The sequence below is a fragment of the Polypterus senegalus genome, chromosome 6 (assembly GCF_016835505.1).
Source record: "Polypterus senegalus isolate Bchr_013 chromosome 6, ASM1683550v1, whole genome shotgun sequence".
In the NCBI taxonomy this organism is placed as follows: Eukaryota; Metazoa; Chordata; class Cladistia; order Polypteriformes; family Polypteridae; genus Polypterus; species Polypterus senegalus.
Window position 1 is genome coordinate 1,949,374 of NC_053159.1, and position 26,203 is coordinate 1,975,576.

At 41.7% G+C, this 26,203-nt stretch overlaps 1 protein-coding gene across 2 annotated transcripts; it reads left to right on the plus strand.

Annotated features, from left to right (window-relative positions):
• On the plus strand, nucleotides 1-26,203 carry LOC120530728 (IQ calmodulin-binding motif-containing protein 1-like). Of its 2 annotated transcripts, none has more exons than XM_039755237.1 (14): nucleotides 1-78; nucleotides 691-792; nucleotides 1,208-1,370; nucleotides 1,444-1,573; nucleotides 2,759-2,852; nucleotides 4,309-4,408; nucleotides 4,607-4,779; nucleotides 9,774-9,883; nucleotides 14,595-14,704; nucleotides 18,754-18,896; nucleotides 21,148-21,296; nucleotides 22,790-22,921; nucleotides 25,452-25,608; nucleotides 25,709-26,203. In XM_039755237.1, the coding sequence occupies exons 2-14, from the start codon at nucleotides 696-698 to the stop codon at nucleotides 25,930-25,932; spliced, it is 1,782 nt and encodes a 593-aa protein (XP_039611171.1). In that variant the 5' UTR covers nucleotides 1-78; nucleotides 691-695; the 3' UTR covers nucleotides 25,933-26,203. The 2 variants fall into 2 exon arrangements, with proteins under 2 accessions (XP_039611171.1, XP_039611170.1); XM_039755236.1 differs by having other exon boundaries at nucleotides 7-78; nucleotides 648-792.

Here is a 26,203-nt window from a genome sequence, read left to right on the forward strand (position 1 = left end):
ATTTTTCAGGGGCACATCCGCCGTTGCTTTAGAGACGGCAACGCTCAGCTACTTGGAGTATCCAGTTGTTTGTGGGTGGTAAGGGAAAATAACTGACTATTAACGATTAGTATTGTATATATTTGAAAACAATAGACGTTATATTGACAGCACAATAAAGTGTTACAAGTGTTAATAAACAGAAAAAGATGTTGTTCTGTATATACAGCGAAATGACACTTTATCCTACCGGCTAGAAATGTGCGTTAGTTGGTTCTCACAAAGGGCAGAGTACAGTAACAGCCTAAGAGTCACCACACTCATTTATTGTAATAGTTTCCTTTGCGTACAAGATGCAACCTAAAATGACTAACAAAAATCTCATTAAAAAAAAAGAAAGAAAAGAAATGAACGGTTGGACTAGTGACAGAGGCCAGGTGTCCTAACTAAACGCGTTCTGAAATTCTAAATGGTCACGAACGTCCGAACGGAAAAGTAAGGATTGCAGTTATTTTCTTTTCCCATTTATTGTGGACTGCACTTTCACTTTCCAAAAACACTTCTTGTGAATTATTTAAGTCTTGAAGATCGGTTGTATTAATATTATTTTCTTCATGTGTCCGTGGCTAAGCAATTTGTAATTCCTTTCTTTATTTATTCGCTTTTAGGTAGCCTGTTGTCCTGTTTTATGATTTGATTGAATCCCTACAGCTCCCATGGAGACAAATGTGGATCCCAGAATATCGGCTTTGGCAGCTGAAATTGCAGAGAGCCCGGAGAAAAATGTTCCTTTACTGCTCTTAAGACTAAAAGGTAAATGGCACGTATGTATGTATGTATGTATGTATGTATGTATGTATGTATGTATCTTTACTGTAATCTTAGAGGCTGCAGCCCCTGTGAGCCCAAATTTAATTAAGGGGGTTAGAGAAGAGCACCTCATTTACACAACATACTCCATATGTGTATAAATACAGTGTATATATGTATAAAATATATGTAAGTGTGTGTGTTTTTATATGCAGTGGGAATAACGGACTGGACAGAGATATATAGTCTTGGGATGCTTCCTTGGTGTTAAAGCCATTTTTACTTTCCATTCCAATAAAGAATTCAGCTAAAAAAGCCTGTCTAGCGTCCCACTGCCTGGAATGCTTACACTTGTTTCACGGTATCTGCTGTATTTAGTTTGTTTCTTATTCATTTGGATGTTTGTGATTGCATGCAGAAATTGTCACTGACCCGTCTCTCAGTGGAAAGCAGCTGCAGAAACTGAAGCAGGATGTCTACTACTATGATCTCATTCAATACTGTATCTTAGTGTTAAAACAAGATTTCTCTAGGATTCAAGGAAGTTGGGCAACTGCAGGACATTTGGCCGACCTCCTCAGGTAAATGAAGTGCTTCTTAATCACACCATTTCTTTTTCCTTTTTTTTTTATTCCACTTCTTCTTTTGTTTCAGTAACTGTTGTGTTAATTTTGAACCCTTGGAAGAGACTGAGGAGTATTACAATAAAGTTCTTCCTTTGGCTGTTGAAAATCTGTTGCTGTTAGCGAGACGTTTGCAGGCCCGCCGTACACGAGCTGTAAAGGTGAGTACCGCGCTGTCCATATCATGTCTGGTTAGAAAAACGGAACTTGAATTACAGTGCAGAGGCTTCTCTGCCGAAAGTGTAAAAGTAAATCCGAAGATGCAGATTTTTAAAATTCTCGCCATACAGATGAGCTGTGGTGTCCTATTCGGTGATTGGTCCTTCCCAGATGTTCTGTACATACTTAAGGAGGGTGGTAGTTGTTGGTTTGTTATATTTCTGTATTTCTTGAGCTTCAGTAACAACTTCCCTTCCCAGTATACAAATAAAGTGCCACCTGTATGTCTGTCAATGGTTTATGTGCATAGTACTAATTTAATATCGATACAGTGTATGAACAAACCTTAGTAAATGTGAGCAATCTACATACAGCACTGTTAAGCCCTACAGGGCATATGGCACCTAGTGACTGCATTTGCATATATAAAGGTTAATTTGCATTATTTAAGACTTAGAGCCATGGTAGTCAAACACCTCCAAAGAACAGCATGATCCAATTTAAATGTTCTAAATTTACCAAAAATATATTCCATCCACCCACCCATTTTCTGGATGCGCTTTTCCCATGTGGCAGATGTTGCTGAACGTGTGATTTCGTGTTCAACTTGGACAACTGTGGTATTTTTCTGTCCGGTAAACGAGCAGATGCCTGTTTTTTTTTTTTTTTGCCAGGCTGTTATGCCCAGTTTATTCCCATTTGATTTGCTCTGATGTGACTCGAGTTTCTATTGCAGCACATCTCCAGGAGACTGGGCATTAATTCTGGCCCCGTTTCAGTATTCTCTCTTTGTCTACATGGATTTGTCTTTGGCTTCTCTGGCCTTCCTTTTCAGATCTGGTGTTCCTGTGAGGGCAGTTGGTGACTCTGCCTGGCCCTCTGGCACATACAGTATCTGAGGTGGGTTTGTGCCTACAGCCTGGCATATGTAGGTTAAGGAAATGCAAGCCTGTGATGGAATATGCTGGCCCAGAAAATGGATGGATGGTCTTTATAAGCAGCACTTGATTTCGTTTTGAATTTCTGCAGGATGAAAATATTGCACTACAGCTAGTGAGTGCAGAGAATGAAACTTCCTTTCCAAACGCCTTTTGGTGAATTTAATGCACACAAGTTTGTATTTTCTTAATAGTGTGGGCGATAATAGAGTTGACAGTTCTAAACAGAATATTTTAAAAATATTTCAGAATGAAGAAAAGGCAGAATTTATTCATACCTTCCGTATAGTGGCAGCTTCTTTATGCTGGCTTTGTGATGAATTTATCCAGTTGACTCATCAAGGTAAGAATAAAGCAGTTTGGTTTTTAAATCTTCTACGTTAGACCAGGGGTCTCCAACTCTGAGCCTGGAGGGCTGCAGGTTTTCATTCTGACCCTTTTCTTAATTAGTGACCTGTTTTTGCTGCTAATTAACTTCTTTCCCTTTCGTTTTAATTGACTTGTTTAAGATTTGTTCCCCTGAATTTCTTCACCACACCTCTGAACTGCTTCACGTCTTTCCTTAAACGGAAATGAATTGTGAAGCGAGGGAGCCAACAGAAGACCACCTAAGCCAGGGCCTCAAACTCCAGCCAGTTGCTTAATTAGGTGCCGAGTCTCGTCGTTTAATTAAACTCGTTCTTTAATCCCATGGCTTGCTGCTGCTCTCATTGTGTCATAGCAGACATTTACAGAATTCTTGATTTTCTGTTTTCTAAGAGTGCTGGGAACCTGAGCAGATCAACATTCCTGAGACCTTCACCTTTCTTTATTTTCAGATATTGTATGATGGACTCAGTTTGCTGCCCGTGTTTTGCCTCATTTTGTATCTCATTATTGTTTGGCTGCTAATTAAGGAAAAAAAACAATTGAGAGCCTGAGTCTTCAAAAGCAAGTCAACTAGAATTAATTTAAAAAGTTAATTAGCAGCAAAAACAGGCGACTAATTAAGAAATGCGTTAGAATGAAAACCTGCAGCCACTACGGGCCTCCAGGACCGGAGTTTGAGACCCCCTGCCTTAGACGTACATAAATCAACTTCTGTAAGGTTGGTAGATGAAGAGTCAATTGTAATCTTCGCATGCATCTTTGACTTCCCCCTTTGAACTTATAAAGTATATCTAATAAAAAAAATTGAAATAATAATGTGTATAACTAAATAAAAATCTACTTCAAAGAAGTTTATTTTTAAAATGTATCGGCCTGTTTTTCTGATTACGGGACGATTTCTATGCAGGGATTTTTTTTTTTTTTATATGCACTTTGAACTGGTTTATGTGTCGTCAAGCCAACGGTTTTGAAAATTGAATTCCGTTCCCCTGAATGACTTCATTTCTGAAGCTGTTGCTTTGCGTTGTTCGACTATTTATTGCTGGCGGCGAGAAGTTCGTTCCTCCACTCGGCACAGTGCAGTCTCATCCATTATCCAACCCGCTATATCCTAACACAGGGTCACGGGGGGTTTGCTGGAGCCAATCCCAGCCAACAAAGGGCGCAAGGCAGGAAACAAACCCCGTGCAGGGCGCCAGCCCACAACAGGGGCACCAGTGCAGTCCCGTATGCTGTAAATCATGAACCAGATAGAAGCTCCATTTTGACCTTCATCTCTTTCTCTTCTTCCGTGTTTCTCATGCCATTATGGCATTCTTCCTCACAGTAACCAAGTCAGTCCGGCTTGACTTCTAGACTGTGCTGTGATGGAGTTGTTGGCTCCTTAAATTATTTGATTATAACTGTCTTTCTGTGTTCTTTGTTTTTAGTTTTAAAGTCTGAACACTTCCTGCAGTTGTTGCTTACCGATGACGTCGAGACTGGAGTCATCGTGATGTCGGTGCTGCAGAACCTGATTAGAGTCAATGGGTAAGTCATATAATTTGCCATTTTCAAGAGACGATTTTGCCGGAAGTTATTGAAATGTTTGTCTAAATGAGTGTGAATGGCGCTGTGTGTGTTTAAGTGGGGCCTGTCCGGGTGGGATCAGTCCCTGAACTGGACCTATTGAAGATTTTCATGTAAAAGTGTATGTGTTGGACATCATCTTTGGTTTGATCTGTACAGGAAGGTATTTGGGGAGCTCGAGGAGACCACAGAATTTGCTATTTTGGATGAATTGGTTTTCAAGCTTTCTTCAACAAACAATCCTGTCACAGGAAGCACCGCTACAAGAGTTTTGCTGTTAATTGTCAGTAATCACCCTACGCTTGTGACACAAATCTGCAGCAGATATAAAGGTAATGTATTTCACTGTTTGGATAAATGCAGATTGATGTTAGAAAAACACTAGCCGTCCCCTACGGCTTTGCTCATAGAGATTGGACAGCAAGGATGGCCACCCTGCCTGCCTCCTGATGTCACACTTCCCACTACCCTCGGCCTGCAGCCTCTGTCTCGGTTTAGTGCGAATATATCGCTCCTGCAAGATTACTACGATACTTGGTGAGATAAGAGAAGTGGCAAAATCAACAAGCAATGTTCAAGCAAATTGTAGAAAAAAACCCAATCTAAATCCGTTAAGTAGTTCTCTCATTCGCTAGCTAAGTGGAGGTAAGGATCACCGCAAGGTTGGCATGAGTGAGGAGGTCCCCGGCGTCTCTCTCAGATTTGCACAAAAAAAATCGGTACCACAGGTGAACTATGATACTTGGAGCAATGAGAGAAGTCGCAAACTCAACTGGAATGTTCAAGAAAAATATAGAAAAAAAACCCGATCTAAATCTGTTAAGTAGTTCTCTTGTGAAAAGCAGACAGACAGATGTTGGATATTTATTTATATATACACATACAGTGGTGTGAAAAACTATTTGCCCCCTTCCTGATTTCTTATTCTTTTGCATGTTTGTCACACAAAATGTTTCTGATCATCAAACGCATTTAACCATTAGTCAAATATAACACAAGTAAACACAAAATGCAGTTTTTAAATGATGGTTTTATTATTTAGGGAGAAAAAATCCAAACCTACATGGCCCTGTGTGAAAAAGTAATTGCCCCCTGAACCTAATAACTGGTTGGGCCACCCTTAGCAGCAATAACTGCAATCAAGCGTTTGCGATAACTTGCAATGAGTCTTTTACTGCGCTCTGGAGGAATTTTGGCCCACTCATCTTTGCAGAATTATTGTAATTCAGCTTTATTTGAGGGTTTTCTAGCATGAAATGCCTTTTTAAGGTCATGCAGGTCATAGCATCTCAATTGGATTCAGGTCAGGACTTTGACTAGGCCACTCCAAAGTCTTCATTTTGTTTTTCTTCAGCCATTCAGAGGTGGATTTGCTGGTGTGTTTTGGGTCATTGTCCTGTTGCAGCACCCAAGATCGCTTCAGCTTGAGTTGACGAACAGATGGCGGACATTCTCCTTCAGGATTTTTTGGTAGACAGTAGAATTCATGGTTCCATCTATCACAGCAAGCCTTCCAGATCCTGAAGCAGCAAAACAACCCCAGACCATCACACTACCACCACCATATTTTACTGTTGGTATGATGTTCTTTTTCTGAAATGCTGTGTTCCTTTTACACCAGATGTAACTTCCAAAAAGTTCAACTTTTGTCTCATCAGTCCACAAGGTATTTTCCCAAAAGTCTTGGCAATCATTGAGATGTTTCTTAGTAAAATTGAGACGAGCCCTAATGTTGTTTTTGCTTAACAGTGGTTTGCGTCTTGGAAATCTGCCATGCAGGCCGTTTTTGCCCAGTCTCTTTCTTATGGTGGAGTCGTGAACACTGACCTCAATTGAGGCAAGTGAGGCCTGCAGTTCTTTAGACGTTGTCCTGGGGTCTTTTGTGACCTCTCGGATGAGTCGCCTCTGCGCTTTGGGGTAATTTTGGTCGGCCGGCCACTACTGGGAAGGTTCACCACTGTTCCATGTTTTTGCCATTTGTGGATAATGGCTCTCACTGTGGTTCGCTGGAGTACCAAAGCTTTAGAAATGGCTTTATAACCTTTACCAGACTGATAGATCTCAATTACTTCGGTTCTCATTTGTTCCTGAATTTCTTTGGATCTTGGCATGATGTCTAGCTTTTGAGGTGCTTTTGGTCTACTTCTCTGTGTCAGGCAGCTCCTATTGAAGTGATTTCTTGATTGAAACAGGTGTGGCAGTAATCAGGAAATTGAACTCAGGTGTGATACACCACAGGTAGGTGATTTTTAACAAGGGGGCAATTACTTTTTCACACAGGGCCATGGAGGTTTGGATTTTTTTTTCTCCCTAAATAATAAAAACCATCATTTAAAAACTGCATTTTGTGTTTACTTGTGTTATATTTGACTAATGGTTAAATGTGTTTGATGATCAGAAACATTTTGTGTGACAAACATGCAAAAGAAGAAGAAATCAGGAAGGGGGCAAATAGTTTTTCACACCACTGTGTGTGTGTGTGTGTATGTGTGTGTGTATATATATATAATTATACCAGTAACGTGCAGCGAATCCACTTATAGTTTTCCTCCTCTTTCTCTGTTAATATATCATTTGTTTGCTCAGAGGTTGATGCGTTTGCTGAGCAGCTCGTCTTTTCTCCACTCTAGCCGCTCACTTCCTCTCTTCTTCTGTTGGCATCTTTTCACGTTAAAACTGATGAAGTCAGTGTTTGTGTTGCAATTACTTAGTACGTGTTCTTTAATTTTTCACTTAAGCTGGCAAGTAAGTCTTCAATCTGCCTGAAGAATGACTTCGGAGAAGTGACGGCGAAGGTGGTAGGGACGAGAATGGTGCCCATGTGCTGCCTGCTGCTGAGAGTTGATTCTACAATGAAAATAAAAAAAGAAATAATCTTAGAGGTCAATCATCACCCTGAAAGCGGCTAATAGACATCACGTAGTATTTGTGCACCAAATTTCAGGTCAATGGTTCAAACGGTTTGCAAGCTATGAGTGATTTTAAAATCCTGGACAGACAAATGGACAGCCACGGTAGTGTATTCTATAAGAAGACAGAGACGTAAAAAGAGTCCATTAAAGGGTAAATCTTACAGAATGTGTTGTTGAAGATTTGTGGCGAGGGAAAACCAACACAAACCTGAAAAGATACATGTGATGTACAAACCGGATTCCAAAAAAGTTGGGACACTATACAAATCGTGAATAAAAACTGAATGCAATGATGTGGAGGTGCCAACTTCTAATATTTTATTCAGAATAGAACATAAATCACGGAACAAAAGTTTAAACTGAGAAAATGTATCATTTTAAGGGAAAAATATGTTGATTCAGAATTTCATGGTGTCAACAAATCCCAAAAAGTTGGGACAAGGCCATTTTCCCCACTGTGTGGCATCTCCCTTCTTCTTACAACACTCAACAGACGTCTGGGGACCGAGGAGACCAGTTTCTCAAGTTTAGAAATAGGAATGCTCTCCCATTCTTGTCTAATACAGGCCTCTAACTGTTCAATCGTCTTGGGCCTTCTTTGTCGCACCTTCCTCTTTATGATGCGCCAAATGTTCTCTATAGGTGAAAGATCTGGACTGCAGACTGGCCATTTCAGTACCCGGATCCTTCTCCTACGCAGCCATGATGTTGTGATTGATGCAGAATGTGGTCTGGCATTATCTTGTTGAAAATGCAGGGTCTTCCCTGAAAGAGATGACGTCTGGATGGGAGCATATGTTGTTCTAGAACCTGAATATATTTTTCTGCATTGATGGTGCCTTTCCAGACATGCAAGCTGCCCATGCCACACGCACTCATGCAACCCCATACCATCAGAGATGCAGGCTTCTGAACTGAGCGTTGATAACAACTTGGGTTGTCCTTGTCCTCTTTGGTCCGGATGACATGGCGTCCCCGATTTCCAAAAGAACTTCGAATCGTGACTCGTCTGACCACAGAACAGTCTTCCATTTTGCCACACTCCATTTTAAATGATCCCTGGCCCAGTGACAACGCCTGAGCTTGTGGATCTTGCTTAGAAATGGCTTCTTCTTTGCACTGTAGAGTTTCAGCTGGCAACGGCGGATGGCACGGTGGATTGTGTTCACTGACAATGGTTTCTGGAAGTATTCCTGAGCCCATTCTGTGATTTCCTTTACAGTAGCATTCCTGTTTGTGGTGCAGTGTCGTTTAAGGGCCCGGAGATCACGGGCATCCAGTATGGTTTTACGGCCTTGACCCTTACGCACAGAGATTGTTCCAGATTCTCTGAATCTTCGGATGATGTTATGCACAGTTGATGATGATAGATGCAAAGTCTTTGCAATTTTTCGCTGGGTAACACCTTTCTGATATTGCTCCACTATCTTTCTGCAACATTGTGGGAATTGGTGATCCTCTACCCATCTTGGCTTCTGAGAGACACTGCCACTCTGAGAAGCTCTTTTTATACCCAATCATGTTGCCAGTTGACCTAATTAGTGTTTATTGGTCTTCCAGCTCTTCGTTATGCTCAAATTTACTTTTTCCAGCCTCTTATTGCTACTTGTCCCAACTTTTTTGGGATTTGTTGACACCGTGAAATTTTGAATCAACATATTTTTCCTTTAAAATGATACATTTACTCGGATTAAACGTTTGATCTGTCATCTACGTTCTATTACAAATAAAATATTGACATTTGCCATCTCCACATCATTGCATTCAGTTTTTATTCACAATTTGTTTAGTGTCCCAACTTTTTTGGAATCCGGTTTGTACATTATTTTAAGCTTTTGACCAAAATGGCCTCCTTTCTGCTCTGTAATCTCCTGTAATTGCTCGGGTGTTCTTCAAGAGTGTCATTGGTGGCTCTTAGTGAAACTACAAAAACATTTAACTTCATTTTCAGTTCCAACTTTTTTTTTTTTTTCCTGGATTCTTTTTCTTTAAATTTTAAATGTTCATTAGCTCATGACATGGCAGCCTTTTGCACAATTTAACTAATTTCTGTTTATTATTTATTAGATTGCAGAAGCGATGCTTGACGTGTTTTGTTTTTTGCACATTTTCTTGGAGTGGGCTGCACCTAAGATTTCATAAAGCAGGCCCCTGGCATGTATTACACATCTGAACTGTGCTCCAGTCGTCAGAATAGCATTAGGTTTCATGTGCTTATAAATTTACCAGTAATTTATGATGTAGCAACTGAAGAAAGACTGCTGAGCTAACATCTGATGAAGATGCACTGACACCGTATAAGAGGACCTCCTCACTCTGGCAGTAACAGCTTACATGTGAAGACGCACGGCGATGAGAGCAGTTGAGTCACAGAGCACCGTGTCCTGATTTTTGTGCTTTTTATCACTCCTTAGGCTTGCAGCATTTATTAAAGAAACAGTGGACTGGGAAAGGATTCAACAACGACCTGGAACAACTTTTGGAGCTGCTGTATTCTGGGTCTTTCCATCATACAGAGATGCAGGTGACATTTTCAAATCCGTACATTTACTTATTTTATTCATGTGCAACATAAATGCATTGCTATTAGCCTGGATTTTTGTAGATGATTTTTGAGATTTGTTTATTGTGCCCCATCTGCGTGCCTTGGTGCACTAAAAAAAAAAAAAAAGCACATGGGATAAAAGAGCAGTGACAAATGCATTAGTATTCTTCTCATTTTGGGGACTTCAGTAGCCACCTTAGGCCGCAAAGGGTCAGCATTAACTCTGCATTTTATAGCTGCACAAACAAAACTGGCAAAGCGAAACATATAATGTGAGGAGAACCACTTGACATGAGGCCATGTAAATTATTGAGTAACTGATGTGTGCCGTTTTAAATGGCGCGTTATTTACAAAGAGTCCACATTTATCCATATGTTGGTATTCACGGTTGCTGAACATATCTTGATCTGGACATCTCTAGCTCTGGAGTATCCACAAGCTCTTGAAAAGAAGCAGACACATACTTGCACGTCTTAAAGATCAAAGCTAATAACATTTTATCAATTATCAGCAATATTAAAATGGAGCGGCACGGTGGCGCAGTGGTAGCGCTGCTGCCTCGCAGTTAGGAGACCTGGGTTCGCTTCCTGGGTCCTCCCTGCGTGGAGTTTGCATGTTCTCCCCGTGTCTGCGTGGGTTTTCTCCGGCGCTCCGGTTTCCTCCCACAATCCAAAGACATGCAGGTTAGGTGGATTGGCAATTCTAAATTGGCCCTAGTGTGTGTGCTTGGTGTGGGGGTGTGTTTGTGTGTGTCCTGCGGTGGGTTGGCACCCTGCCCGGGATTGGTTCCTGCCTTGTGCCCTGTGTTGGCTGGGATTGGCTCCAGCAGACCCCCATGACCCTGTGTTCGGATTCAGCGGGTTAAAAAGTGGATGGATGGATATTAAAATGTTCATGAAAAAAATCTTGGGTTATGAAAAACACACAATTAACATGTCTGTTATGGTCTCGTATGTTTGCAAAGTCCAAAATGCATGCTTTTTCTGCAAATAATATTGTTAAATGTTTAAGGAAAATCAGAGTAGTACACAAATATAAAGCTCATTCATACAGGCTTGAGCTTTTGAATTGAAAACGGGACTCTGGACCAATTAATGGAGGGAGGTGTGTCTTCAGTTGACACTTTGGATTTGCTTTAGCATATTTCACATTCCAGCAAAACTAATTTTCCAGGAGGTATTTACTGAATGATATTTTAGTGAAATGTGCCTGTGTTTTACAAGTTGTGATTGTAAAATGTATAACTGATATGTGGATTATGTGATTGTGTTTAGATATTGTTTGTTGTAAGTGAAGCCCATTATATCATAAACTTTGTGATCTAAGTTCTCAATGAAAATATGAGATTAAGACAACCCTACTACTATTACCTGGAGTTCCAGAAAGTGGGCTTAAAGGCTCCATAAAAGCAGGCCAGGACTGTCACTGGCAAGCCCAGAAGAAGCTCACCCACTCCAGCTTACTCCCAATTACCGTCAGTAGGCTTTGGCCTGCCTTGGCCCAAAAGTGGGAAAACTGATTGTTAAAGTTCAAAATACGACTGAAAATGTTCCAAAATGGGAGAAAGTGTTAAGACTTTGGCTTGTGACCAAAAATGGAGCAAGGATTATTTATGAAAAAAATGTGTTTTTTTGTAGTTAAAGAATAATAAAAGGTGATCCTAAAGTGATTAGGTTCCAGTACATTAAACAGTGTTTGAAATCCAAAGACAGGAGCAAAACATCAAAAAGCAGTGAAAGGAGAAAAAGTCAATCCAAAGAACTCCAAGATGACGTCAGTGAATTTAACTCCCTACTGCAGCCTCTCCACAGGCCGAATAGCAAGCAGCAGTGATGTCAGGGTGGCCCCGCCTCTCGAGGTTCCACCCACAACACACAAGCAATGTCCGGACATTTAAAGTTGCAGTACATAAATCATAAACATAAAATCAAATGATTCAAAAATAACAAACACAACAAAGAATCACAGGCAAGCAACATAAAAAAATGATTGTTTTTAGGGAGAGTACACCTCTTGCTGGGACAGCACTTCCACAAGCACCGGTGCTTTAGCCTGCTCTGTTAATGGAACAGATCTGTTCAGACTGTTGCATTTTATGTCATTTGTGTTGTGTGTGTGCTTTTAATGGAAGTGCAGCGGATTCATAAAGTATTCAGTGCCCTTCACTTTTCTGCACGCATTATTGCGTTGCAGGTTTCATTTTAAATGAAGAAATTTGCCAATTTTGCCCCTCAATCTACTCTCGATAATCTACAATGCCAAAGCGAGGACATATTTTCAGAAAGGTTTGCAAATTTTATTTAAAGTCAAAACCTGAAATCTTTCGTTTTATAGTCGTATTCAGAGCCTCTGCTGTTTCATTCCACATCGTGGGCTCCGGTGTCTGCCATTTGCTTCGATTCTATTTGAGACTAGGGGGCTATGCCCCCTGTTCGCTTCGCTCGCCAACCCCTGTACCTGCGCTATTCGCTAGCCTCTTTGCAGTTCTGCCGCTCACGTATGGGGATGCGGATGTACAATTTACTAACTATTTTACATTACAGCAAGTAATTAACATTAGTAAAAATGATCAAAATGTAATAATTTGAATGTAAATTATGTTTCATGTTGCATTAGTTACTCGTTGCGTAATACAATTTTGTTCTGTTTAGCTTTGAAATTAACATGCAAATACTTTTTAAACTTACACTTCTACTGTAAAACTTCAGTAAAAACAATTTTTTAAAATAAAATTTTTGTCAATATCGCATTGAATTTTGATTCTGTGTTTGGACTTTCATCGTGACAACGCCATCTATAGCTGGCTGTGATTGAGTTTAGTTTCTTTCTCTCTAATAAATAAAACGCATTTTCAAATGTTTGTCCCTGTGATTTGTAAATTGTCTTTGCAAAAGCTATTCTAACGGGAAACTGTAAACGTTTCTAATACGAATGGCATATCAAGATCTCCTTTGATGTCTCATGTCATTAGTGAAGATGGACTACATTACCTTTATTGAGATATCCTTTATTTCAGCAGTAATTCAGCTGGTGGAAGACCGGATGGTGTTAACAGTTGTAGATATTCTTCATGATATTGTAAGTTGATGTTTTCACCTTCCACACCATCACCACCAACTGTTGGTACGCATTTAACCAATTTGCCGTGTAACCGATTGACAATCGTCACATTAATTCGTTTGACTTTGTCGTTTCTCGGTGCTGGGATTGCCCGTGTACACATTTCTTTTGTTATAACCCTTTGGGATGAAATTTTTCAATAAGATTTGGACATAATACGTCTTCTTTAATTGGGAACTTAAAGTGAAGAAAATGTTAAAATTTATAAGAACTGAGAAAGCAAGAACTGTGTCTGTCAAAAGCATTCAGACCAATGAGAGGTGAGAGGACCGTGGGCGTGGTGTGAGAGGAGGGCGGGACTTGAAAACATCTCATGACCAAAGTCTTGTCTTACGGTACTTGAGAAAATCTTCCAAAAAGTCTCGTCTCATCGCAAGATTTTTTCATTATAATAGAGAGATGTTTCTAGAACTTGACCAAGAGTCGACCTGCAGCAAATTTAATTAATTGGGTATCGTATAGAAAGGCACACGTAGACCCGTGCATATAATGTACCACAGTCGCAGTTCACTCTGTATGTGAGGACAAAAAAGAAGCCTTGAAGTCCAGGAAACTCTTTGTAAATCCAATTATGGTAAAGCAAAGAGCAGGGCAAGGAGATCAAAGCATTTCTAAAGCTTTGAGTGTGCCCAGGAGCACCGTGACCTGAAGAATTGTGAAGCGTAAAAAGTTTGGAACTAGCAGGACTCTTCCTAAAGTTGGCTGTCCGGGCAAACTGCATAACTGGATAGGAAGAGCCGTGGCCAGGGAGGTGACCAAGAGCCCAGTGGTCACTCGAACAGAGCTTCAGAAGCCCACTGCTGAGACGGGAGAACCTGTCGGAAGGACAGCCATCTCAGTAGCTCTCCATCAATCAGATGTTTATGGTAGAGTAGCTGGATGGAAGTCACTCTTGAGTAAAAGGCATATGAAAGTTTAAACCACTCTAAGAGCAGGAGGAACAAGATGCTCCGAGTCACAATTCAAACTTTATGGACAGAACTCCAAGCACCATGTCTGATGAAGACTGGGCACTGCTCTTCACCTGCCTAACACCATCCCTGTGGGTAAAGCATGGTGGTGGCAGCATCATGCAGTGGAGACAGGGAGATTAGTCCGAACTGAACTAAGGATGAATGTGGTGAAATCCAGAGAGGTCCTTAATGAAACCCTGCAAGCTCGGACTGGGGCAACACACAGCCAAGACCACACTGAGGTGGCTTTGGGGTATGTCCTTGAGTGGTCCAGCCATACCCCAGACTTTAAACCCTGTAGAACAAGTGTGGAGAGACTTGAAGATGGCAGTTTACAGACACTTCTCATTCAACCTAATGGAGCTTAAGAGGAAGATTGGGATGAGCTGGCCAAGTCCAGGAGTGTCAAGCTTGTAGAGACTTACCCTAAAAGACTCAAAGCTGGAATTGCTGCCAAAGGAGCTTCTACAGACTACTGAATTAAGGGCCTGAATACTTCTGTGAAGGAATGATTTCAGCTTTTGTTTTTTAATAAACCTTTCTGATGACCTGTTTTCAAAAGTTTGGAGAAGTGAAGGGGTTTCTAATATATTTAATATCGACTTTTATCTTTCAGAGATTACAGCAAGCAGCCTCTTTGATACAAGCTGCATGGAAGGCTTTTCAGACTCGGAAAAGGTTGAAGAAACTCCCAAACGCTGTCGCGACCATTCAGAGGAGCTTCAGGTAGGACACTGGTGTTTGAGAATTTTTTTTTGTCAAATGAATCATAGTGGCATCACAGCAATTTTCTCATTCACAGATCTAATGACATTTATATTCTGCCCCCATTTCTGTAGAATTTCTCCCAGCGCTCCCATAACTCAGACATGCAGGTTAAGTTAAGTGAAAAATCTTTTAATTGGCCACGTGTGTCGCATCTGGCATTGTGCTCACTGAACGTGGAGATAAAGCAGATTACTGTGATTGATGCCCAGAAAAATCAATCACACATTTGAAAAAACATTTTGCTTCATTAGGCATCGGGGAATATTTTATGGAGTGCTGTGTTTGTATTATTAATGAGAAAGGTTACTTTTAAAATCAATAAAAAAATATTTAGTTTAGATATTCATGAAGCTTTTTAAAGATAATTTGCAGCCTTTCAAAGATAACTGATAAGCAGCCTGGGTTGAAATTCCATACCCTGATGTTGGCTTTGTGGAGTTTTCATGTCCTCCTCCTGTCTGCCTTGGTTTTTTTCTCCTGAGTTCTCTAAGACCCAAACTGGATCACAAAAGAAGAATATAAAGCAGCAGGCCAGATGGGCAAAAACAAAGCGATGAGGAAGAAGCCCCAGCACTGAAGTCTTCTTGCAAGGGAACATTTCGCTTCCCACATGCTAATCAATATGCCGAGGCCTTTTAGAAAGTCCGGAGCTTCTGGGGCATTCCCACCACATGTGTAGTTCCTGGTAGTTTGTTTTTAGCTCCAACTCCAGCGTGTGGACTTTTCGTTCAACCAGGAACTATAATATGTGAAGCTTGGGCGATGAATTGTGCTGATTGGTTGACCACAAGCACCGGTGCCATCTTGCAAATCTTTGGAGAGCGATCGGTAATGATGGAGCGCCGCACTTTGTACCACATCACTCTTCATAACTACATCCCTGGTGCACCGCGACCTGCATTGCGTCAAGGCTGTGATCTCCCCTGTGAAGTCGCAACCGGTTCAAGTCAATAAGGTGTGGGGGGTCCTCTTGAACTCCTGATGCTGTCACCCTTCATAGCCCGCTCCCTGGTGCGCCACACTATGCACCCCATCAAAGCAGTAATCTCCCCTGTGAAGTCGCAGTCGGTTCAGAGCATTAAGGTGGGGTCTCCTGAACACGCCTCGCTTCACACCACATCATTCAAAACACGTGATGTGCCAAGAAGAATGAAGTTTACAGCTCCTGTTGTGCAGTTGGAAGGTGTGGACGCTGAAGTCGGAAACAACGGGAGACAAACACCAATTTAGAGTAAAAAGTAATTTCTTTATTCTTGGAAGAGACTGCCCCCCCAAGCTCAGTGCCACTGACTGGTCAGATCAGATAGCCTGCAGCCTAATGTGGGGCCTCCCTCTTTATACCTAGTTTGTGTATTAAACAAACAAAAAAAATATATATATATTATTATATTATTATATATATATATATGGCAGTTAATTTTGAGTTTATACATGAATTATAATAGCTTGCGACTCCCTGAATTGGAATGTGCACATTGCTTCTTTCAGATAGAGAGGTTATCCGGGCACTCGGTTTTAAGAAATAGGCTCAGATAGTTTTAAGCAAGAATTCAGAAACGGTCACACTGATTTATAATATCACAGGGTGTTCTGTTAGTATCAAGAGGTCAGCATTTTCTCATAAAAGATTGCAAGTTAGTCCCTTATTCTGTGCACAAGCTTAATTCTTTTTCTACCTAAATGAAGAATAAATCAAATAGAAATAATAAATCGTATAACTCTCTGCAGCATGATTAATGCAAAATACAGTCCTTGGTATTTGTGAGGTAACTACTTACAATCAATACAGTTTGTAATGTTTTTTTCTTTCTCAAAGGCAACACACAAAAGCTGCCAGGGACCACAAGTGGCACAGGGGGGCGTACATCATATGAGAACTTGTTGGTTCTTCTGGTGACTCGTCTAGAGAAAGCTGGACTTTTCTATTCTGGTAGCACATTCTTTTGTTTTCCCACGGTAAAAACTAAAGCTAGACATTGAGCACATCACTGGTGAAACTTTACTGGTGGTCTTCAAAGAAACATCGATGTCAGGGTGTAAAAGCAATGCTGTCGTGTGGTCAGAAGTTCTGACTTATTGACAATCTTCTCGCTTGTCGCCACACATTTCTGTCTGCAGAGCGTACTTGCGTTCAGTATCTTGAAATTTGTCCACTGATCAACTGGTCTAAATTCTGGATTACTTCTTGCTTGTCAATGTGGTTCAGCATCCTGTCTTATGGGAAGGAGGTGGGTGGCGTGACCCAACAAAAGGCTAATATATGAACAATGGTAAACCCTCCACTTTCTTGACGTCCTGCGTTTCTCTGTCGTCTTGCATTCTGTATGCCACACTTGAAAGTCCGCCGATGGTGCGGTTCTTATTCTTCCTTTTATAATGTTCTTCATCACTTACTCGGCCTCTGCGATTTGCTCAGCAGATGTCGTCGCTGTTCTTTTCCTTTCCGCCATGTCACATGGTTTTGCAGGCATTCAGCAATCATAAACACACAAGCACAGGTCACTTTGCAGAGATTGCCGTTCCCTGAAATTGTTTGAATTTCCAGAACGTATCGGGTCTAAAGCTTTCAATTGAGACCCAGGTTCACTGTTTTAGCCCCAGTAGTTTGCAAGTGATCATGTGACAGACAAACAGACCTTAACATACTGTATATATCATTTATTTAATGAAGCAATTATTTTGTTTTTAACCTGTACTGTTTTGTGTTTGTCTATGGCCACTGCCATTTATTTGGCAACACTGCTTGTTTAGATGCGCCAGTGTGTTGCCATGAGGTCCTACCTGGCAGTCACAGGTTAATGAGGTCATCAATGAGATGGTATTTAGGCTGGCACTGCAGCTCACCTTCACACTTCGCTTGATTGATGATTTAATTTTGTGTTTTGGCATCTTGATGAATCTCCCAGTCTCTAACATTTGCTCTAGTTAGTGTTTTGATTCCTGCCATTTGAAAATCTCAGAAAGGGGATGCAAGCCTCAAAATAACCAAAAGGCAGGCCTGCCATCTTTACAGGTTTGAATTCCCCGAATAAACCTCACCTTGGGCAGTCTAACCCCAAAGTCAAAAAGAAGGCTTTCTGCCTGCATGGGCCCAAAATGAGGAAAAGGCTTTAAAATGTTAAACTTTCACAAGGGGGGTAAAGGGAAAATGTAAACCTCTGGACTCCGGGGCGACAATGGAACAAATGTTTACTTAAATATTAAAAGTGCATGAAAGAATTCAGAAAAGATTGAAGAAAAAATGAACAAAAGGGCAAAAATAAGTTAATAAAGGGCAAACCCTAAAGCGAACAAATCCAATGAATCACAAAACAGAAAAAGCACCTTTATAGGGAAGGGTTGAATCTGGCAAATCCAAAATTGAAGAACAAAATCACAAAAACCAGAAACCATATGAACGTAATGTCAAAGGTGCCAGTGACAAATACTTCTCGGCCGGGCAGCAAAATTAGGTGGCCCTGCCTCCTTAGGCTCCAAATACAGGAAACGGGACAAAAAAAAAAAAAAAACTGAAATAGTTTATTATCCTAACACAATAATACATCATTGAAAAATAATAAATAGATAGATACTGTATTAATCCCAAGGGGAAATTCACATACTCCAGCAGCAGCATACTGATAAAAAACAATATTATATTGGGTCAGGGTTATATAACCGCATATTAAAGAAATTAAAAGCAATTAGAACAAAACCAAAAAGCTGATGTAATGGCATAACCTACAACATTTCGTAATATTAAAAAGATTAAATGAAGAAGACATAAGCTGGATCCAGGACAACAACCCGAGCTATGCCATCTTCCCAGAACGTCGCTGCAGTCCAAGTATCCACTTCTGGAAGAAGGTATTATTTCTCCACCCAGATGTCCTTCATCCGTTTCTCACCTCTACGTGTGTCAAGCTTTGAGATTTTGCTCATAATCAATGCTGCAGTACAGAGCGATGATCAATTCAGTCACTCGTGTTTCATTTTTTTAATTTTTTTTTGTTAATGTTGTATTTTAGGAATAAAAAGGAGAAAGAGAGGTTGATTTTGGAGAGACAGAAAGAAGAAGAAGAGCTTAGGCATCACTTGCTCCTTCAGAGACAAAGGGCCATTCGAAGATTTCACCAGCGCCAGCTAGAGCTGCTTCAGATAATTCCTGCAGGTAAGGAGTTAATGTCCTGACATACAGTAAGTAGTTTCAGTAGTCGCGTTACTGTACTCTATGCTTGTCGTATTGACTTTGGGAGACCAGCTTGTTTTAATTACATTTTTGAAGACATGAGGTGCTCTCTAATCTCCTTGGCGTTAACCCTGAGCCCATCTCGGCTCGAAATTTAATGTGAAGAGGGTTAACCTCAAGTGTGACTCGGGGAAAGCTGTTATGATCCACTTTGCAGCGTCAACCCCGAATATTGCAAGGGGGAGTCCTCTGCTGCCATCTAGTGGATAAAATAACATCGCACTACAGAAAAAATCCTAAATATTTGTATGTGTTCTGCCATCAATATTTATGAGGGGGAGCACAAATGGCATGTAAACAAACAATTGCAATTAAATGGAAGGGCAAGAAATCATAAGAAGAGGAACAGGGAATCCTGCAGCAGATGGTGTGACCACCATAGAGCCCTAATCACCACGTTATGGAGCCAGTCTGGGATTACAAGAAAGACGGCCAGAGGCTGCAGTGAATGTGTGGCAAGCCAACAGGAGGCATGGTACAACCGAAGCATGCAAGGTCCTTCAGAAACTGCAGATTTAAAGTAAAGATCTGCAAGACAGAGGTCATCTCTAAATCTAGGATAAATGGCAGATAGGTTGTAATCGTCTGAAAAGGAGAAGTTTATTAAAAATCTGGCACACATGAGATAAATGAATTGAAAGGGTAGCAGATAAAATACAAATACAAGAAAAAGGATGCCCTGATGCCTCCTTGAAGCTTTCTGTCTACTGTGCCAAATAAGATGGGGCAGCATTTTGTTTTCCAACCTTCATACCGCCAGGAAGTACTCCTTCCACACCTCCCGACACCATGTCACATTCATCAGCTCTTCCAGTGATTTTCAGTTGTTGCCTTCATTTCCATAATTTTAACCAGATGGATGCAGTCGAAGTCTGACCTACCAGGTCACGAAAAGCCGTCTTTAAGCTCTGTGGGTGTCTCTTGAGTTAAAGCGCCGTGCAGCTCACTTCTGGAATACAAGGACAGTTAACATCTAGAGAGGAGATGGCACTCTTTATGACTATTTGTAGAATCAGGATTGTGCAACTTAAGACCTGGAGTTGTCCTCTTAGTGCTCCCTCTAGTGGCTCCAGGTGTTCCTGGTGTTCTTCTAAGTCCTTGGGAACCCCCAGGTAGCCTGTTCATATTAACCCCCTTAGTGTTTGACCCGAGCGTCACTTGGACTGTAAAAACAGCACTAAAAGTGTTAGTCCCAAGTGTCACTCGGGCAGCGGTATAGACACGTCTCACATAAGACATGAGATTTACTCGGGCCGTAAAAATGGCAATAGCGTTAGTGCTGAGTCTTACTTGAACAACGGTATAGGCATGTTTTGTGTAAGCATCAAGCCAGAGTGTTACCCGCTCAACGGTGTACACCCGTCTCCTCCTAGCCTCATAATGGCGTCTCGTAAGAAACGTCGCTCATCAGCGGTGACAATGAAGTGAATCTGTCTTCAGGCAGTGAAATTGAAATGGTCAGTGCAGCCAAAAGTGATTCTGGGAATCGGAAAGTTTACACTCATGTCACTTACACATGACGACTCTTCTTCTTTCGGCTGCTCCCGTAGGGGGTTGCCATTGCAGATCATCTTCTTCCTGTCCTCGTCATCTTGCTCTGTCACCCCCGTCACCTGCATGTTCTCTCTCACCACATCCATAAACCTCCTCTTACCCGACGGCTCTATCCTTATCATCCTTCTCCCATTATACCCCTCATCTCTCCTCTGCACATCTCCAAACCAACGCCATCTCGCCTCTCTGACTTTGTCTCCCAACCGTCCAACCTGAGCTGACCCTCTGATGCCCTCATTTCTACACTCCTGACCTTGTACTTTTAGTGTTCTGCACATTTTACAGTAGAAAGATGCAATGCTTTTTAGATGTTTTTTTGAGAAAAAGAATTAATGCCAAGGAGGTTAAGTAATAATGGGTGAGCAGGCAGAGTGAACACATTCCTCCGGTTTCTGTACCCTTGTATTTACTGTCCACGCACCTTCAACAAACGCACACTCTACTGCCCACTGCTGCCATTTCTTTGAGACGTAACACCCCAGACCCCCATTGTGTTCATTTCCACACTTTGGGCCCTGACCTGGTACTCCTTACATTTACAACTTTGAATATTAATTAATTAGCTCCTGCAATTAAAATATTTAATTTCCCTATTAAAGTAAATTTTTTTTCCCTACAGAATTGCTAAACCGGCATATACAGGATCAGGAAATGAAAGCCGCTTTATTAATACAAAGGCACTGGCGAGGACACCGAGAGAGAAGGAACTTTCATCAACAGAAGCAGGCCCTGAAGCAGTACAAGGCGGCGGTCACGTTGCAAAGAGCGGTAAGGCAGAACTGGGGCATTCGGAGTCACGTAAAGACAGCGGTGCTCCGTTTTAAGGAAACTTGAGAGTTTGAATTGTTAAAAATTGAAATTTTCTTATTACAATTTTTTTTTTAACGGTATAAATGCAACACTTCCAGCATCATGACACTGAGCACTGGAGCGCCGCAGGGCTGTGTGTTTAGTCCACTTGTCTTCACCCTGCTGACTCAGGACTGCACAGCCACGCAACAACGCCAACCACATCATCAAGTTTGCAGATGATACAACGGTGCTGAGACTGATAAGCAGGGATGATGAAACAGCATACAGAGATGAGGTGGAACGGCTGTCTGCATGGTGTGAAGACAACAACCTATCTCTCAATGTCGACAGAAGAGATAATTGTGGACTTCAGAAAATCGCATCCTGCTCACATCCCACTCGGCACCAATGGTTTAGATGTACCAAGTTCCTCAGTGTGCACATAACCGAGGAACTTAATGTGGACGCATAACACCTCGTCACAAATCAAGAAAGCCCAGTAGAGACCAAGCAAGTCTTCCCCCTTCCATCCTCCCCATGTTCTACAGAGGCACCATTGAGAGTGTTCTGACCAGCTGCATCATGCTCTGGTATGGCAACTGCAACATATCTGGACCGCAAAGGATAGTGAAGACAGCAGAGAACATTACTGGGGTGCCTCTCCGTTCACTGCCAGACATATTTTACAAATGCAGTGTCTGCAAGGCCTACAGCATTGAACAGGACCCCCTCACGTGGACTTTTCACACTTCTGCCATCCAAGAGAAGATACTGCAGCATCAGAGCCAGACCTGCCAGGCTGCAGGAGAGTTTTTACCCCCAAACGGTCAGACTCCTTAACACCATCCTGCCCTCTGGGATCTTCCACACGGCCTCAACCAGCTCTAAAGTCGGAACTTTTATACATGCAAGTCACTGTCCTGCAAAGACGAGTGTGCAGGTAGAAGAGAACTGGAAGTCTCATACTGACCTTTAGGTATTTTGACATTCTTGATATCCTTCTGCTGTGAAACATTCTGACCTGTCATTATTTACACACGTCCTAAACGACGATTATCATACACTGATCTCTCTATTGACTATATTTATGTATCTAGATTACAAATCCCATTACATTGCATCGATGTTCATATCATTTACTACACGTCAATATTGCTGCTACTTCTTTGTCTTGTTTGTGTTTTAATTTAAATAGAATTTAAATGTAATTATTTGCACTTCATGTTGTTGAACTGTGGACCCTGAGCTTCCCAATTTCGTCCATCTGTATACTTATATATGGTCGAGATGACAATAAAGTTCACTTTGACTTTGAAATTACAAAAGACCTGCTATTCTTTTTGGCATATATATGGATGATAAGTCATTTGGAGCTTACAGTCATTTAAAATGACGTATACAGACATTTAGACCTTAGTCAGTTGTATGAATTCACTAATCACAGTCTTCTCTGTATTCATACTTTTTAGGTTCTTCGTTTCTTAAAGAAGCGAAGAAATGCCAAACAGATCCTGTCTCCGTGGAAAGGACCCCCAGGTCTTACGGACGCACGCAGGCTGGAACTGAAGAAAAAGGTGGAGGAGCACATCGGTCTCCATCGAGTAAGACTTTCATTTTATTAAAAGGCCGAGATGGGTGCTATCAGTCCAGCGTAAGTTAAATAATTACGAGCCGTCCGTCTTTCTTGCTGTTCGGTGTTTTTTGTTTCCTTTTGGTTTTACCTTTCAAACGAAATGAAGAACTGGGCTGAATATTTTAATAGTAAACGGATTCATTGCTCACAATATAAACAAAGTCATCTCTGGGGCTTCCTGTAGTGCACTAAGCTGTGGTAGCTGTGATTAAAATCAAATAGAAGGAAAAGAATGTGTGAAATAAATAAACAGCAGATCTGGCACTTATGGCCTCCTCCGCATGGCAGCATTATTTAGCATTTTGTGCTTCTGAGCTTTTTGAGCACTTGCAAAATTTTACTATAAACTTAGGTGTAAGATTTAAAGAAACAGAAGTCATTTTGCAGCATAGAACAATCTGTAGAATAATAATAATAACAATAATACCTGGTCATCCACCTGCAGCTCAGCACGAACTTGAATAGGAGACCAGCCAGGAAAACTTGGGTTGTTGCAGGAAGAGGTGTGAGAGATGCCAGCAGGGGGGCACTTACCCCATGGCCTGTGTGTGGGTCCCAATGCCCTGGCACGGTGACACTGTGTTGTAAATTTAAGACATAAACTTGATGTCCTGAAACATAAAAAAATCCCTGGGCATCTGTGAAAAAGAGTTGGCTGTTCCCAGATATCCCAGCTAAATTGCCTACATTGCCTTAGTCCATTCTGGCCCACTCATGATCCCCTGTCCCATACTGGTTGACTGTTTCTCTTGCCCCTTCACTCCCTAATAGCTAATGCGTGAGATTGGCCTTTGTTTAGAAACAGCCAGTGATGACGAAGGCTGGACACACAGTGGCACTTCATTCCACAGTTGAAGGCCGATGGAGCTAAAGACTTGATCCTCCATTGTAGAAAGCTTTGTGGGTGCGACAACCAAAGAATTGGAGGATGCAGACCGGGGAGAGCCTATGGAAGTGAATGGATGGACTGAGTAGATTCTGAAAATATACAGCGGCAGTAAGACACTTGTATATGGAGAGTAAAACTTTATACTGCATCTGCTCCTTGTAGACAACACAGAGAAAAAAGAACTGAAGTTATGAGCGAATACTTGTGTGTATTGGGGGAGGACACGTGTGGTGCTATTTTTGAACGAATGGTAACTTCTGGATGGTCCTTTGTGGGAGACCAGCAAACAATGAGCTGCATTTTTCCAAGTATGAGATTGTAATGAGAATGAACAAGAAGGAGAGAATTAAGTGTTTGGGACCAGACGGTGCCCTGTGTAGTAGGAAACAAAGATTGGGGCAAAGAAAACAAAAGTTCAAGTTGAAATTCCTGTGGATGTCCTGCATCCTTGAGTGCTTTTGTTCTTGTGGAGCTTGGTGCTCTTCGTTATCTGGTTGACATTGAACTCCAACATCCAGTAGAACAGTTCATTAAGAGATGGGACCTTCAGGGCTAAGCTGGAAGTGGTGTTAGCGGGTTTCGTCCTCCACACAGTGAGAAAGGTGAGAGGCTGCTGTCGATTTTCGTTTCTCCTCATGTCCTTTACCTCCCATAACGACGCGCTGAAGCTTCCGACTCAAAACTTGCAACACATTTTACGCAACAGCCATTGGCATAAAATATTTTTGTGTCTTGAACTTGACACACTTCAGAATGGGGAGGAAGTAGGTTAGGAAGAGGGACTTCAATATCAGCTTGAACATTCAAGATTAACATTTTCAATTTTCTTGTCAGGCCGGTAATCTTTCCCAAGCCCATTTGGGATACCAGTCCATTCAGTCCAGCATTTACACTTCCAGCTTACTATACTGTTGGATCAGATTGTATTAACTTTATTAATCCCGTCAGGAATTTCAAGGTTTTTTGACCACAATTATGGCAACATGTCCTGATCTTTGTCAGTTTAAATTTAGCCTTTTGTGGTTATGACTCTGGTTGAATTCTGATCTGTCCGTGCCATCTCCCGATTCCATTCTCTCTCTCTCTCTCTTTCTCCAAACTGGGTCTTCTGGGTCACATGACTGGCAATGGGCATATCAACCATAAACGATATGGACGCAGCCAAGCAATAACAAACACAAAATAGGTGGCAATGGTAAGGATGAACATGGTCAAATATTGCAAAGCACTCAAAAACAAAACATATACAGACAGAAAATGCCCAGATACGCGTTCTAGGAGACCCTCGGGGTGGTGCAGTGTTTAGCCTCGTGAGTGCCACCCCGCCAGGTAAATCCACAGGAGGTCCAAGTGTCAGTTTCAATGGCGGCTCTGCTTTGGCCCCGAGGGTTTGTGTGTGTGTGTGTGAATGCAGTGGCACCCCGTCCAGGGCTGCACCCTCTGGCCCCTCACACCGGCATGAATGGACTAAGCAAGGTGGAGAAGATGGTGCGACATCTTTACTGTTCAGTTCATCCCCATCTTGAGAGCGGTGGTGCGGGGACAGGCTTTTTAAAGCTCTTCTCTTGATGTTGTGTAACCGCAGACTTGTTTGTTTTTGTGCTCTCAGTCTCCAGTGTTATCTGCAGAGAGCAGCAATGAACTTCACTTAAAAGCTCAAGAGATGTTGATACAGCACTGGGTAGACATAAATCTGCAGAGAAAAGCGGATCTGCGTAGAGATGCCCTCCTGGCGCAGATAAACACAGACCTTGAATTTCTAACGAGTACGTTCAGTTTTTATTACTTCAAGACGCCACTGTCTCTGCCTCCGCCTGGCACCGTGCCGTCGTGTAGTTTTACATTTTGTTATTCTTTGTTTTTCAGATATGCCATCCTTAAAGGAAGCAACAACAAAAGACATCGATATTTTTACAAGCCGGTCGGTCCCTGTGGCTGCCCGGGCCCGACAGTCCCATAATGCTATGTTACAGTACATGCGCTGGCCCTGGTGGAAGAAACTAGGGGATGAATTCCTGGATCCAGAGAACATACCGGAAGACAACCTAGAGGCCGAGATTGACAGTTTGTACCTTGGGGGAGATGGGTAATTTGGATAGGGTTAAATTGACAAGCAGGGAACTTTTTATTAAGATTTTGAGAACAGCATGAAACTCCTGAAAGGCGCCTCGTTACTGTAAAGTGAAGAAGAAAAATGTGTCTGCAAATGTGGACGAGTGAGACCGTTTATAATCTAGAGACGCGGGAGAGTGGATGTTATACTGTACAGTATGTATGTGTAATGTGTGTGTGTGTGTGTAATGTTAAAGAAACGCCCACTAGGGGTCACTGCTGCCCCAAATAAAAGCACTGCACACCATG

Bases quoted from the DNA above. Each gene is read 5' to 3' on its own strand.
- LOC120530728 (XM_039755237.1), top strand. From the start codon at position 696: ATGGAGACAAATGTGGATCCCAGAATATCGGCTTTGGCAGCTGAAATT. The intron at 14,705-18,753 runs GTAGGACACTGG...GTTGTATTTTAG, and splicing joins ACCATTCAGAGGAGCTTCAG to GAATAAAAAGGAGAAAGAGA. The intron at 21,297-22,789 runs GTAAGGCAGAAC...CATACTTTTTAG, and splicing joins CGGTCACGTTGCAAAGAGCG to GTTCTTCGTTTCTTAAAGAA.